This window comes from Acipenser ruthenus, chromosome 20 (genome assembly GCF_902713425.1).
Source record: "Acipenser ruthenus chromosome 20, fAciRut3.2 maternal haplotype, whole genome shotgun sequence".
Lineage (NCBI taxonomy): Eukaryota > Metazoa > Chordata > Actinopteri > Acipenseriformes > Acipenseridae > Acipenser > Acipenser ruthenus.
The window spans coordinates 16,884,824-16,899,673 of NC_081208.1; the positions used below are offsets into that span (position 1 = coordinate 16,884,824).

Sequence of the window (14,850 nt, forward strand, 5' to 3'; positions counted from 1 at the left end):
TCCAATTTCTTAGTCAAAAATGCTCTTTCTCTCACACACGGTACCTTGTCAGAAGGAACAGAACCCTGGGCCACGCCTCCTTTTGTACGTTATATCCCTTCCCCATTGGTCAGCGAGGGCAACCACCGTCAGTCAATACCTGATTGCCACAGCGCTTCCAATTTCTTACAGTAAAAAATGCTCTCTCTCTCACACACGGTACCTTGTCAGAAGGAACAGAAACCTGGGCCACGCCCCCTTTTGTACGTTCCATCCCGTCCCCATTGGTCAGCGAGGGCAACCACCGTCAGTCAATACCTGATTGCCACAGCGCTTCCCGTCGGGGTCGATGACGTTGCATACCGTGGTTCCGCCCCCTTTCCAGGTGGCCGACTTCCACCTTCCCTGGGGATGTCTGCTCCTCCTCCCTAGCGCCCTCACCGGTCGGTAGGGAGATCTAAAACAAGAGTTCATTCTCTCTTTGTCACAGGGGGCCTCGGAGAATATGGTTTCCGAGCCTGGTGCAGTAGCTGCACGGTCACCCGAGGGAGCTTCCCCTGCGAGCGAACCTATTGTCCCAGGCCCAAGGAGGGCTTTGGCACCCGAACCCCAAGCTCATGCAGCTATTGGCTTGGCCCCTGAACGGGAACGTCTGTCAGCCTTAGGGCTCTCGACGGCGGTGATTTCGACCATTCAGAGTGCTAGATCGCCCTTTACTAGGTCGCAGTACACGTACAAGTGGCAGTTGTTGATTGGTGTCTGGCGGAGGGCCATGACCCAATATCCTGCCCTATGGCAGTGATATAACAGTTTCTACAGAAACTGTTAGATGAAGGGAAATCTCCCTCTACGCTTAAAGTGTATTTAGCCACCATGTATGCATTGACGGTTTACCACCAGGTTGCCATTTTCTGGCATCGCAGTTCCCGAAAGGCGAACTGCGATGCCAAGGACGACCAGTTTACCATCATGGAGCCTTGACGTGGTGTTAGAAGCCCTTACCAAGGCATCGTTCGAGCCTCTCCACAGCGTGGATATGAAGCTTGTGTCTATAAAAACTGCGTTTTTGCTGTCAGTGTTATCAGCCAAACGCGTGAGCGAGTTACATGCACCGTCAGTGCATTCATCATGTACTTGTTTCGCAGGAGACGGTTCTAAGGTCTCCATGCGCCCAAATCCAGCCTTTTTACCCAAGGTCATATCCCCGTTTCATATGAACCAACCAGTCGAGTTGATGGCATTCCATCCTCCTCCTTTTTCTTCCCCAGAGGAAGAACGGTTACACATGCTGTGCCCCGTGCGGGCATTGAGGTGTTATATTGACCGTACAACGACTGTGAGGCAAACAGAACAATTGTTCATATGCCATGGTTCTAGGACTTTGGGTCAGCCGTTGTCTAAATGCCTTTCCCAATGGATAGTGGATGCTATTAAATTAGCTTATGAATCTGCAGGCCTTCCGCCACCAGGGCAGTTGAAGGCGTATTCCACTAGGGGTATGGCAACATCCTGGGCCCTCTTTAGAGTGGTGCCGGTGTCTGACATTTGCGCGGCAGCCAGTTGGGCTACACCGCATACTTTCAGGAGGTTTTACCGGTTGAACGTACTGGATTCCACTGCTCCACTATTTGGAGCATCTGTGCTACACTCTATGATGCCTCAGGATACGGACATATAGAGTGGTTGACAATACGGTGTTCACTATTCCATCTTAGGACAGGTGTCATTACGAGCATAGACGCTGAGGCGCAGCTCCGCATATGCGTAGATGTATTGCCTACGCAGTTGTGTTATGACGTAAGTCTGTCCTACTGCCGAGAATCCTCCCTCGCGACGGCTTGGGTACACTGTTCCCATACCTTGATGGTTATTTTCGACTTGAAAGGGAATGATAGGTTGCAGATGCAACCCCGGTTCCCTGAAAGAGAAAATAACCATCAAGCCACGAGGTCGCTCCGGAAGCCTTCACGGCCTGAAGAGCAAAAGAGGAAGAGAGTCTCTGCGCGCTGCGTGTAGTAAGCTCCCAGGGGGGCGGGCTTACGTGGCAGCTTGCGCAGAGGCCTATTGGCAGCTTTGCTATAAAGCTCAACCAATCGCTACTGCCTGACGGCAATATCCCATACCTTGATGGTTATTTTCTCTTTCAGGGAACGGGGGTTGCATCCGCAACCTATCGTTTTCATTCGCTCAGTTTATTTTACTCGAGTAAACCGGGCTTTTCACCCGACGTCATGCAAATGAATGGGAAAGGTGGGGGTTGATATGTTAATTAGGTATGCGTAAAGTACTCATGCTGTTTTTGAAGATTACTAGTGAACTTTTGTGAAAATGTGCCTTCCACGCACAGAGAACTGGTACATGAGTGATTCTAAGCTGCTGTAATAAAAAAAAATACCTCATGCTTGGCTGGTTAATAATATATTTTACTACTCTTGCTACTCTTTTACTACTCCAAATTGTTTTTCAAATGCCATTAGTAGTGAATACTGTTTCAACTAATGTATCTTACAACTAATTAATTAAAAATGAACTCGGAGGTATAAAATAAAACTGACCAACAGGTATTGCAGATCACCATGGCTGAAAACCGGTGCAGACATTCTATATATATATAAAACTGTTTACATTTTTTTTAAACAGCTGAAGAAGCGCTGTTGCCCAAAACGTCCTGAAAAAAAAAGATTTTTTAAACTTTTTGTGTACATTTTTTAAAAAAACTTTTCTTTCATATGCCTTCAATTTTGTACACTGCAGTTATATATACTGAACCAGATTGACATCCCATCTTGTGCAGATAACGACTCTGCAGCAACATCCTGTAAAGTGTTTCAGCCAATCAGAATGCTGCATTTTTGTTCTTTCCTAAGTTAGAAAGCCGCAATCAAATTGCATCGCTGTTTCCCTTTCTAAAAATGAATAAACACAGTACGCTGCCATCAAGACAGAACAACAACTACACTGACAGCCAAATAGTCCACAACAACAATAAAAGCTACAAATACAAGCTAAAATACAGACTTAAACTAGGGGGAAAAGTGTGTATATATATATATATATATATATATATATATATATATATATTCCCTGTGACATTCTTGATCATCAGAAGAAAGATTTTCGCTCTTTTTCAAAGCTTCAATCAAACTTACCTGCTTCCATTTGCTCATTACTACCAATAAATAAACCGTACAATCCTATAAACTTAATGTCTGTTTTGCTTCAACGAATCGCACAGGATTATATGCGAGTCCAATGAATTTTTGCCGACCTAAAAAATGCCCCCTTTCACTGCTGCATTGCTTTAATCCCTGACCATATCAGATGTTTTGACATTGAGTCTTGTAGTTGTGTAACAGTGAGGCTGTATTCTATGATTCTCCCAATAAAGTTCCATTACAGCTGGTGTCCAGTAGAAATGAACATTATCTCTGTCACATTGTTTTTAACCTCTGGACGTGATGCACTGAATCAATGAATAAGACAGGTCTTTCACATTCCTGTATTACTACTTCATGTTCACAACCCATTCAGTCTGATATGACAAACCCCTTCGATTATGGGACCGGGGAGGCTTTGTTCTTGTTTATAATCTCTAGTTTCCTCTTGATTTTGAATTCCGTAATGACTCCAGAGCTACTTCACAACTGAACCCTGCAACACAAAAAGCATTGCGGACAATTTGAAAAATAATATTCAATGAGTTTTGAAACCCAGGACTGGCTGCAGGGCTGCAGTGAGTTTCTAACCCTGTTACTGAATCTGTCAAAACAACTCTGCCTTTGAACTGTGCACACTGCTGTATTATGGATAATGTGTACACAGTGTGTTGTGTGCAATACTCACTGTAGACTGTGAGGAATATAATGGAAGCCACTGAGAGAGCGCACAGCCCTGCCAGGAACAATGCAGCCCATCTGTATGGAGGAGCTTTACCAGCAGTGGGGTCTGAGGAGAGAGAGAGAGAGAGAGAGCACAAGTTTGAGATTTTCACACACAGTGTCTCTAGACACACATCACAGAACTGTTGTAGTTAAGTCTCTGTTGGGTTCAAGTCTGTCAGCAACATGCATTCCCCAAATACAAAATCTGAGCTACCAGAATCATGACATTCATACATGTGGGAGACAAACCGAGCAAATATCAAGCAGTTCTCTTGCTTTAACTCTTCAGTGATCTCACCCGCTGTGCTGCTGGAGGCTGCTTGCTGTTGATGGAGACTCGGAGCTTCTCCAAACTTCACTGCAGCGTAGGTGACATCATCTTCCTTTCCTGTATGTGATGATGAAGGAGAATTGAAGATTTCACCAGCACAGACTGCATGAGTCTGATTTTCAGGATCCCCTCACCCCCAACAAATAACCTTCAGTCAGCTGCCTAAATAAAGCACACCCCAGTGATGTGAATACCCAGCACACAGTACAGGTTGAAATGCTCAACTCTGACTGGTTGCGTTGATTTCAAGATTAAAATCATGAAAAAGATTCAACATGACCCACATTCAACATATTGACATAAGTACAGGTGGACGAACAGTGAAAATGTGTGACATTATAGGATCAAATGTAAAGACAGGCAGCAAACTCCTTACATCCCCACATTCTGATCATAACAACTTGCAACACAATTGACTCTCCAGGCAAAAACTGGTTCTCCACCACTATATCCCTGATGACTCCTCAGTGATTTCACATGTAGCTGTATGTGCTTTAAATGCAGAGCTGTGAGCAATTCAGCCTGATTGCAAACATCACACAAAGGTACCGGAGGGGTTACAATGGCACATGCATCTGTATGTGCTTTAAATGCAGAGCTGCGGTGGCTTTGCTGTTTGAACTCCTCAGAGATCTCACCCGCTGTGCTGCTGGAGGCTGCTTGCTGTTCCTGGCGACTCGGAGCTTCTCCAAACTTCACTGTAGCATAGGTGACATCATCTTCCTTTCCTGTTTGTGATGATGAAGGAGAATTGAAGATTTCACCAGCACAGCAGACTCTGTGAGTGACATTTTCCTGATAGTAAAGTTAATAGCAGTGCTTCAGCACTGGACGATCTTTTCAAATTTCAGAATTCCCCTGTGGGAGGGGGAGAGATTTTTTTATTTATTTATTTATTCTAAATTTGAAGAACATAAACTTAAATGTGCCAGGGATCTCTCCAAAGGTGTTGAAATCTATGTAAGATTTACAAGTACTTCCTTAACTGTATGTCTAACACAAATTAGAAGACATATCTCGTAATGTCTTCTAAAAAAAAAAAAAAAAAAACACATGAAACATTCTGAACAGTTTCTTGCTGATAAAATAAACAAGCTTTAAAAGATAAAAGATACAAGAAAAGGGAAGATGGAAAAGAGAAGTCTTGTGTTGTTCTTGCAAAGTGAAGGCAGCTCAGCAGCTTGTGACACTCAGCCTTACTCTTTCTTGTGGTCAAGCGGACTGTTCAAGTTTGAGGAAGTTAGTCAAGAGGTGCAATGTGCACATATACAATCAGTATGATAGTATTGCACCAATGACAGCCTTGCCCCACTGTAGCTGCCCTGTGCTTGGGTTGCCAATGCCCCTTGGTACAATACAAACCATTGCATTGCCCTTATAGTGCTACTCTCTGTCTTTCTGTCTGCTATGCCATTGAAGGTCAGTTGTGAAGTTAGCATACTTTAGTACCATTCTCCCATTGTCTCTCAGTACAGAACCATTGCATTACCATTGTACTACAGTGCTACTGTTTGCCTGTCTGTTTGTTTTGGTAATTCAAGGCAGCATGTAGACCTCAGTCTCTTTGCATCTTTTACTGCAAACTGTGTTTTCACACTTTCAGTGCTCTGCAGGGAAGGTTAGTACACATAGCAACAATTTAACATTATTCTCGTTTTTATGATGTTTACATTTATTTATTTGAGTCCTGGCCCAAAAGTCTCCACTTGACTGAGTCAGTCTTTATGATCAAATAAATGACATGATTAGTTTAGTTTTCAATAACTGGAGCCCTTCTTCTGATGCGTGAGAGGAACACGTTGTCTCAGGTGACGCTGAACTAGTTATTCCATGTAGTAAAACATTGGACTCCTTTGCATGGAGGATCTCAGTAAGCTACAGTGCTCGGTTCATCAACTGATTCAGATTCAGTTATGTTAAGTCTGCCAACTGATGATGTAGGGCAAGGCAACAACTGAGTGCCCAAAAATATAAATCACAGTGAGTTTTGACCTCCTTTAGTATTCTGGATGGAGGGCATACCTTGCAAAATGACCCTGTGTGAACAAAAGGAAATATATAGAAATAATATGTACAGCTAAACGTGTCCAACTATCTTATAGGAATGAAGTCAGACCATGGAAATCCACACCAGTGATGGAGAAACTTTGGATGAAGGGTGAGGTGATATTTGTGGAACCAACTAGAGCTGAACCTGGCACAGAAGTTGAATCCTGCTGGGAACGTCGGGATATGCTGGATATGAACTAGGCGATTTCAAATATGTTTTATATTTCCAAAAACAAGATAAGAAAGGGATTCTTTGCAACATATAAATCAACATTAAAACTTAGCAGCCGAGGTCTTAAGAAGAAACTTGCTTTGGCTGGATTTTATATGAACAAAGGACAGGGTCATGCCTAGTTCAGTCATTATAAAATATATACAAGTTGAATGCATTTATACTGGCCTGTATTTGGATTTAAATCTTAGAAGGAATCACCAAAGAAATAAAGTGATATTATAAATTCTAGGACCAATAAACTGAAGTAAATTAATTAATTAAATTAATTTAATTAATTCAAAGTTTATCTTATAATGCCACATTTATAGTTTTAAAAAGGTTCAGTGCTAATTAACACTGTTTATAGTTTATAATGGTCAAAAATAGAAATTAGACACAAAGGTATTACAAATTTATAAAATAAATGATTAACCCTTTGCGGTCCATTGTTGGACCTGGTCCGACATTGCAATTATTCCTATCAGGTCCATTGTCAGAGTCTGTCCGACATCATTATAGAAACGCAAAAAACAGGTTTTAGTCTTTTTATTCTCCGGAAAAAGTCGAGAAAACCATTCAATGACCAAGTGGGAACGACAGGAGCCGAGACAAGTCGAAAAAAAAAAAAAAAAAAAATAGGCGTATCTCATGAATAGTCATACATGGCCCTGGTATCAGATAACGGGGCGGTCGTAAGTAAACAAGCTGGCTGATAGTAAGTCAGTGCACAGAGAACACGGACATTTGCAGAGCTTTTTTGAGATGTTATAGTAATAAAATAATGACTTGGATCGCATTATTGAGGAGTTTGGTGATAAAATGAGTGATAAGGAGATGATTGATCGGTACGTACGACTATTATTATTATTATTATGTATTTCTTACATAGGTGAAAGCTATAGCAAACGAAAGGGTGGGGCGGGGCTGGAGATGCCTAGTGAGTGCTTTGTTGATATGCAGGGCCATTTAAACCCGTTTGACTGTGAAAAAAAATACTTTTAAACAGCGCGTCTAAAATTAACTGCGCGTGTGAAAATAAATTAGACCTGGCGTGCCTGATAAATAATTGTAATGGAAATTATTACCACTTAAACTTATTGGAACTAATTGATTTGAATGTTGTGTAAGGCAATCTTTTGTCAAATACTCTGTTAGACAATGGTATATGGAATCAAAACTGACTCATTAAAAACATGATGAAACACAGTATGAGGTTAAAAGAAACACATACCTTTAATTTAGCAAAATATAATCAATTAGAAGATGATGTCACATATTAAGAACATCTCTCATATATAACACATATAAAAAGAATAATGTTTGCATGCACAAATAACAGTAGTGTTTTTATATTATATTATAAACCAATATCCTGGGACTTTTCAGATAAAGGAGGGGCTCGGAGGAAAGCAAGGAATGAGATCATAGGTTTGGAGTTGGACAAATGTGAAGTCTTGAATTTATTGGTACATGACTCCCATTAATTCTGAAAAGTTGGTCTGGATCTTTTGAAAACTATTATTTGTAAAAGGGATAAGAGCTGCCTCAACAGATTAATGACTGGATTTAATTGAGGCATCCCATGTATTCCAATGAGACAAAAAACCTATATAACTCCTAAGTAATTACAATGGAGTACCACACTCACACCAGGCAGGGTGAGGTGGTCCATTTTCTGCAGACCTACACAATTGAGCTGATTGAACTCAGTTTCATTTGCCTGGTGAAGACAGTCATATTCCTTTATGATTTATATTAAAGGGTAAGCATTAATCAATTTTTATTTTATCTCACATGTATTGCATGTATTGCTATAAGAGACTCACGCTATGTTTAGAAAATAGGAGAACATTTGTTGAATGTGCTGAAATAGGCTACTGGGTGTTTTTAGTGTCGTGGTCGTGGCCGGCCTGCAGGCTGCACGAATACATAAAGATGTATTAAAGTGTTAATGTTGATATCTGTTAAGACACTGGACTGCCCAGAACGTCTGTCAGCTGGGGATACGACGTAGCCTGTAGCTACTCAATCCAATATTTAACCGTTAATAAACTGAATGAGTACTGATCATACTCTGATTCGTAAAAAACACTTTAGATACACGAGTCTGTCAATCTCTTGGGTACTATATTAGTCATCTGGATATATTGCGGGTCCAGAGCACGAACTATACCCCACTAGGAGTAATAACATCTCTGTCCTCCTAACGTCTCCCCTGAGATAAGAGTGTGTGCTGAGCAAATAAAAAGAGTACGTAAATAAATCTGAACACGCAGAATTTGTGACAACGTGAAAACACAGAGACAGAGAGAAGAGCGGTTGTCAAGATCGCAAAACTATGGAGTAGATTTTTGTCTTTGTTTTCCAGAATTCCCGAATTTCACCTCAGTTGCATTACTTGGACTGTTCCTTTGTAGCTAATGTATTTTAAGCTTAGAAGCAAGATCTTGATATCAAATATCAAATTAAATTACAACGTTTCCTTTCATATGGTTAAGGATTCTGAAAAAAAAAAAACTATCAGGGCGTTTCACTGCTGAGAAAAGGTGAAAAACACTCGGGCTGCCATCAGTAAAATTGTAAATAAATGGTTAAATGCATTCTTTTGTTTTGTGGTATCCATTACTGTACATTCAACCCAATTGAGCATAGGTAAAAGGGCCTCTGTATGGTCAATAGCAAATCCTTATAAATAGGCCAATGAATTGTGAATTCACTGAAATGGAAAGACAAAACACAAGGCAGAAATCATGGACCTTTAATGGTGAACATCAGTGGGGCAAGTATGGTCACATTACTGTGCATCTCAATTTTGTATTTTTAATTGAAATTGTATTTTATTTTTACTTGTAGATTGCTAATCTCCTGTAAAACGAATCTGATTAAATCAAACTGTCTCAAATTGTCAGAACTGATTTGAGTCAGATAGGTGACTCAACCAGAGTCTTACCCCCCAGTGACTCGATTCCACTCGAGTCCCAATTTTTGTGACTCGATTAAAACACTGCTTCTAACTTTATCCATATTGATATTAAACAAAAAAAAACCACTTTGCTTTTGAAGCTCTGTATAACACTATCCATGCCCATTATGATTTTTTTGTCTGCTTTTTTCTGTTTGAATCACAGAAGAGTTTGTGCAATTAAAAGCCAGACTGCAGTTCTCATTACCAGCCTGTGGTAGTTGTTGCTCAGAAGATATTTACTGGAGAACAACATGGATTTCAAGTGTAATGTTTACTGTATAAATTACGTTTTAAAAACGATATAAGTAGTGGCACGATTTCATAACGTTTTCTTGTAGTTGATGAAAATGTTGTAATAAAACAAAAACAACTATTACAGTACCCTACTTGGTTGGCTCTTTTCTCTTCCTTTTTGATTGAAGAAAGCCGTGAAATATTAAGTGTGGGGATTGCATTTCAATCTGCAAACTGAAGCCTTTCAGCTGTTCTAAATGGCTTGATGTTAGAACTGAAAAAAACTAAACAAAACTGGGTGTGGTCTTTGATATACCTGCCATTATGCAATGAAACCACACCAAGTTCACTATAGCAAATGCAGAGCAAAGTGGAAAAAAGCATGGTAAAGCATAGCTAAGCATTGTAAAGAACAGCGAGGGTAAACTCTGGTAAATTTACAGTATAACCATGGAAAAGCATGGTAAAACTGCAACACTGTCCTGGTAAAGGTAGAAGGGTCTGTACAGTCCAGTGTGAATGTGTTCAATTGTGAACTATATTCAAACCTGATGTGTTTTGTGTATGTAAGTCATTTTTTGGTACAAAAAAAGGTTTGTATGTTTAGCTGATCAAGTAAAAACAGCATCTAGATTTAAATTATGTTTTAAAAAAGTGACCTAAACATTTTTATCTTGAGCTCTGAATAAGATTATTATTATTTATTTCTTAGCAGACACCTTTATCCAGGGTGCCTTACAATTGTTACAAGTTATAACATTATTTTTTACATACAATTACCCATTTATATAGTTGGGTTTTTACTGGAGCAATCTAGGTAAAGTACCTTGCTCAAGGGTACAGCAGCAGTGTCCCCACCTGGGATTGAACCCACGATCCTCCGGTCAAGAGTCCGGAGCCCCTAACCACTACTCCACACTGCTGCCCTGATCATGTCTTAATCATTCTACTCCATCTTTTAAAATGTAAAAGTAATGTGATTAGAAAGTATAAAACCTGACCTGCGCTGGTTTTATCAGCTGCTCGTTTGCCGTGGTTCTTTTTAGAAAAGTCCACAGTGGAGTAGAGAGCGTCACTGGACATCTTTCTGGATTTGAGTGTGTCAGATTGGAATGAATCCAGGGAGATCTTGATTGGACTGCAGCCAAGAGTGAGTGTACCAGATTGCGGCTAGTAAGTGTCTGTTAAACCCTGGTTCTCTTTTCTTTACCAGTTTTTATGTGCAAATATAGATAGTGAGAACGTAGTTTGTCTGAAGAGGAAGTTTAAAATGGACAGAGTTGCAAAATAAAGACTTCCCTTTCTGCATTTCAACTACATTTAATATATTCAATATTTCAACCTTAAAATGTGTGTTCATATACTGTACATAGTTCTGTTTTACTTGTGTGTGTTACATTTCATATTAAATATACAGTACTCACAGTTTTAGTATTCACACGATACAGTGGTTTACAGTGTTTTAATGTGCAGCTATGGCCAAAAGTTTAGCATCACCTAGAATTGTAGGATTGAGACATAATGAAAAAAAAAAAAACGCAACATAATCTTTTATTTAACATCATGTAATCAAACAAACTACAAAATGGTATCGCAGAAGTCTACAGCAATCCATAATAGTAGTACAGCATTTTATGTTAGAATTCGAAATATCACATTATTCAATTTTTGTCAGTTTTTTGTATTTGGAAAACTACAAAGCAGTATGTAATTCAATATGTTAAAGTGACATTCAGCAGGTTTCATTCGACTTTATGACGCAAAATGTGTTAATTCTATAGGGCGATGCAAAACATTTGGCCATAGCCGTACTGTCAATGATTCTATTTCTTAAAAACCAATGCAAGATCCTCATAAAAGAGGCCATTATCAGTCCCATGTTTTGTAAAATACAGTGTGGATTTGACATGTTGACCTGACGAAGGAAACCAAATGCTTGAAACATGTTTGACTTTGGTGTTTCAGACGCGCTGATCACTCCACAGGAAGTTGCTTGAGGTGCTGTCTGCCCTAAAGAGTACTGAAGCACAGTGATGAGGCAATTAACGAGGCAATTAACACACAATAGATCATGGTCCTATACAGATGCTCAAAATGAGCTGGAGGGGTTAGTGGCACATGTGTGCTGTCTATTGCTCCCAACATGCTGGGAAAACCAGAAATGTCATAGAAATGTGTTTTCAAGGCTTGTAAGTACACCCTAACTTTAGTGAAAATTAGGTACTTGGGTGTTCGTCTCAAAAATGCATTGAGTAACGCACGAGAAAAAGCGGACTGGGAAATGTCAGTTTAAAACATGATTTCAAAAGTTCTTAGCAAATTGATGCAATTTTAAGTGTCGCAATTGTCTGCAGCTTTTTTTTTTGTAATTATATTTTTTTATTGAAAAATATTATACAAAATTAACACAAAACCCAATCCACCACCAGGTGAGAGATTAAGTTTGGACCCCAGAGAACCCCATGTGATTTTAAAGCAGATCTCAGTCTAAGAAAAAAAAAAAGATAAGTATTAGGGATACTATAGCGAGAAACTAGGTCCTGGAAGTCTAGGATAGACTCATGGCCTGCTACATCGTTCAACACGTGTATGCCCCTCCAGGCTCATGATGAGTCAAAGGAAAAGGGTCTACCACCAGTTAAGATGTTAACGTTATTCCAAATGGGCGTATGTCTGTGCCAGCAATTGTCAGCAGCTTTAGTACATTTGTGAACCCTCATTTGCACTATCTCTGACCCCTTTTTGTGAATTTATGCAGGAATGCCCATAATTACATATTAATCTAAGGTTGAAATGCAAAGAAAAACTGCTGACGCAAAGCATTCCCTAAAAAGTCACTAACGCATTGTGCATTTCACCCCAGACTTCCGACTCGTTTGCAACTGGTTTGTGATTATTGTGACTTCAGTACATCTACCCCTTAGTGATTTATTTTTATTTGTTACATTTGACATAAAAAGATACAGCCCTAGACCAGGAACATGGATAGCAGGGGTGCAGGGGGCACGGCCGCACCCCTACATGCCGAGGGAGGGGTCTAGGGCAGTGCGGTCATACTGGCAACTATTCCAGTTAACTTTAATTTATGAATGAGCATTTGCACTGCCTGCAAGAACGTCATGAAACAACTGTTTCAAGCAATTAGTATTGTCGTGTCGGTGCTAGAATTTAGTGTTTCAACCAATTAGCACTAAGCATTGCTATGCGAGGGCGGGCGTTCATTGTTTACTAGGAGGGGAGACCGGGGATGGTTGTCACACTTTTTACTCTTTATTATTTTCCTCAATCTGGTGACATTCTGCGAGGTTCTGTTCCTCGTTATATTGAAGAATAACGCTTCATGTACAAATGGATGTGTGTTTTTTTTTTTTAATTTCAGCATAACTTTATTCCAAATATGATATTTAGACGGTTGAAAATGCGCCGGTCACCTGTGACAGCCTGCCCCATACTGGGGTTGGTTGTCACAAAGTATGTTCCTGCTTTTCTAGTAGACAATAATGCAATTTTTTTTTTAATAACATAGTTTCTACTGTGTACAATGACAGAAAAAGTTGAATTTTTACTTTTTATGTGAACATAAAAAATATAGACCTACATATATTTGAAGTGTTGATCCATGCTACAAAATAATACCACAGCCTCCACAGAACCGGAGGACAAACAGTAAAATAATTTAAATAAGCATTATATGGTGACAAATCCCACATGTTGGTGTAAAAAAAGTAGAAAGAAAAAATAAGACTTCTTCCTATAGGATTTACATGTGACAGCCAACCCCAAAAACTATGTGACAACCTGCCCCAACCAGATTTTACATGATAATTACATGATAGTACTGGGAGATCCTACTGGTTTTGTTTTTACACCAAAGGATAGCCAGTATCTGGTTCTATTTAACATGGCCATCAGTTCAAACAAACTCCAATACTACTAAGAGTTATAACATAAATAACAAGATATACATTTTTTACTTTGGGTATGAAAAAAAATAGAAATATGCTTGTGATGAGGCCTGTAACTTACTATGGACTGTGATGGATTTTTTGACAGACAAAATAGTCTGTTAGACTATAATAAAAATAAAATAATTACTCACAGAAAAAAGCACCACTCTGAACTAGCTCATCGGTCTAGACTAAACACATCAGCTAATTAATACTTTAAGTGATTTCTTTGTTAATTCTATATTTTTACTATTTGTTAATGTAGCAGGTGCTACCTGTTAAGTTAGTTTAACCACTGAGAAAATTGGTAATTGATCAACTCAATATCACTATAAGTGGTATGGGGTCAATGGGCAAATAAAACATTGGGGAGAAGTCCTCAAAGACAGGTCCAAAACATATGGATCAATGAGGCTGGAGCCTGTTTACATCTATCACATCCCCTCCTCAAAAAACCTACCCTCGACCCCACCTCCCTCCAGAGCTACCGTCCTGTCTCCCTCCTACCCTTCCTCTCCAAAACCCTCGAGCGGACTGTACACCGCCAGCTCTCTGCTTTCCTGTCCAACCACTCTCTGCTTGACCCTCTCCAATCTGGCTTTCCTCTCCAACTCACTAAACTCTGCCCGAGCTGCCTCTCTCTCCTCTGTCCTAATTCTCCTCGACCTCTCTGCTGCCTTTGACACTGTTGATCACTCTATTCCAGTGGTTTTCAAACTTTTTTTCTCGCGACCCAGTGGAGGAAAAACACTTAACCCCGCGACCCAAAACAATAATATCTTCTGACTAGTTTTCATAAAATCACAATAAAGCCTGGGCAGTTGATACATGCTGGCTTTAACCGCTTCACTTTAAGTAATAATTCAAATTAGACATTGACGTTACTTGTATAACATTTTTAAATTCAGGAAAAAATTTTTTTTTTAAAAAAGACAATCAGGTAAGTTTTACTTACCTAATGTGACGGGTGGGCCTGCCTGCTGTTCATGATCTCACTCCAATCTGGATCACAGGATGAAAGCGCTACTCTACTCGCATGTCAGGTGTGCTGTTGAGTCTTTCTTTTGTTTTTAACCTTGTCAAAGTCAAAAATCCCAGTTCGCACATGTAGGTTGTTGTGAATGGCAGCAACAATAGAACACTAATCTTACTTAACAGTGGATTTTCTTTGAAAACACTGATCCAAAACAATGACAAATGTAATGACTTGTGGCGTGTTTTCAGTGTGCTATCACAGGTGAGTTGCAGCA

At 39.8% G+C, this 14,850-nt stretch overlaps 1 protein-coding gene across 1 annotated transcript in view; it reads right to left on the bottom strand.

Moving 5' to 3' along the window:
* The window catches only part of LOC117425226 (uncharacterized), a 159,010-nt gene extending 148,146 nt beyond the window's left edge, over positions 1 to 10,864 (bottom strand). Inside the window, exons 1-4 of the mRNA XM_058994087.1 lie at positions 10,655 to 10,864; positions 4,830 to 4,919; positions 4,159 to 4,248; positions 3,823 to 3,924 (exon numbers count right to left, since the gene is read on the bottom strand). Of these exons, the coding sequence (XP_058850070.1) occupies positions 3,823 to 3,924; positions 4,159 to 4,248; positions 4,830 to 4,919; positions 10,655 to 10,736 (364 nt within the window). The 5' untranslated portion in view covers positions 10,737 to 10,864. The remainder of the gene's footprint in view (positions 1 to 3,822; positions 3,925 to 4,158; positions 4,249 to 4,829; positions 4,920 to 10,654) is intronic.
* Between the last annotated feature and the right edge of the window lie 3,986 nt (positions 10,865 to 14,850).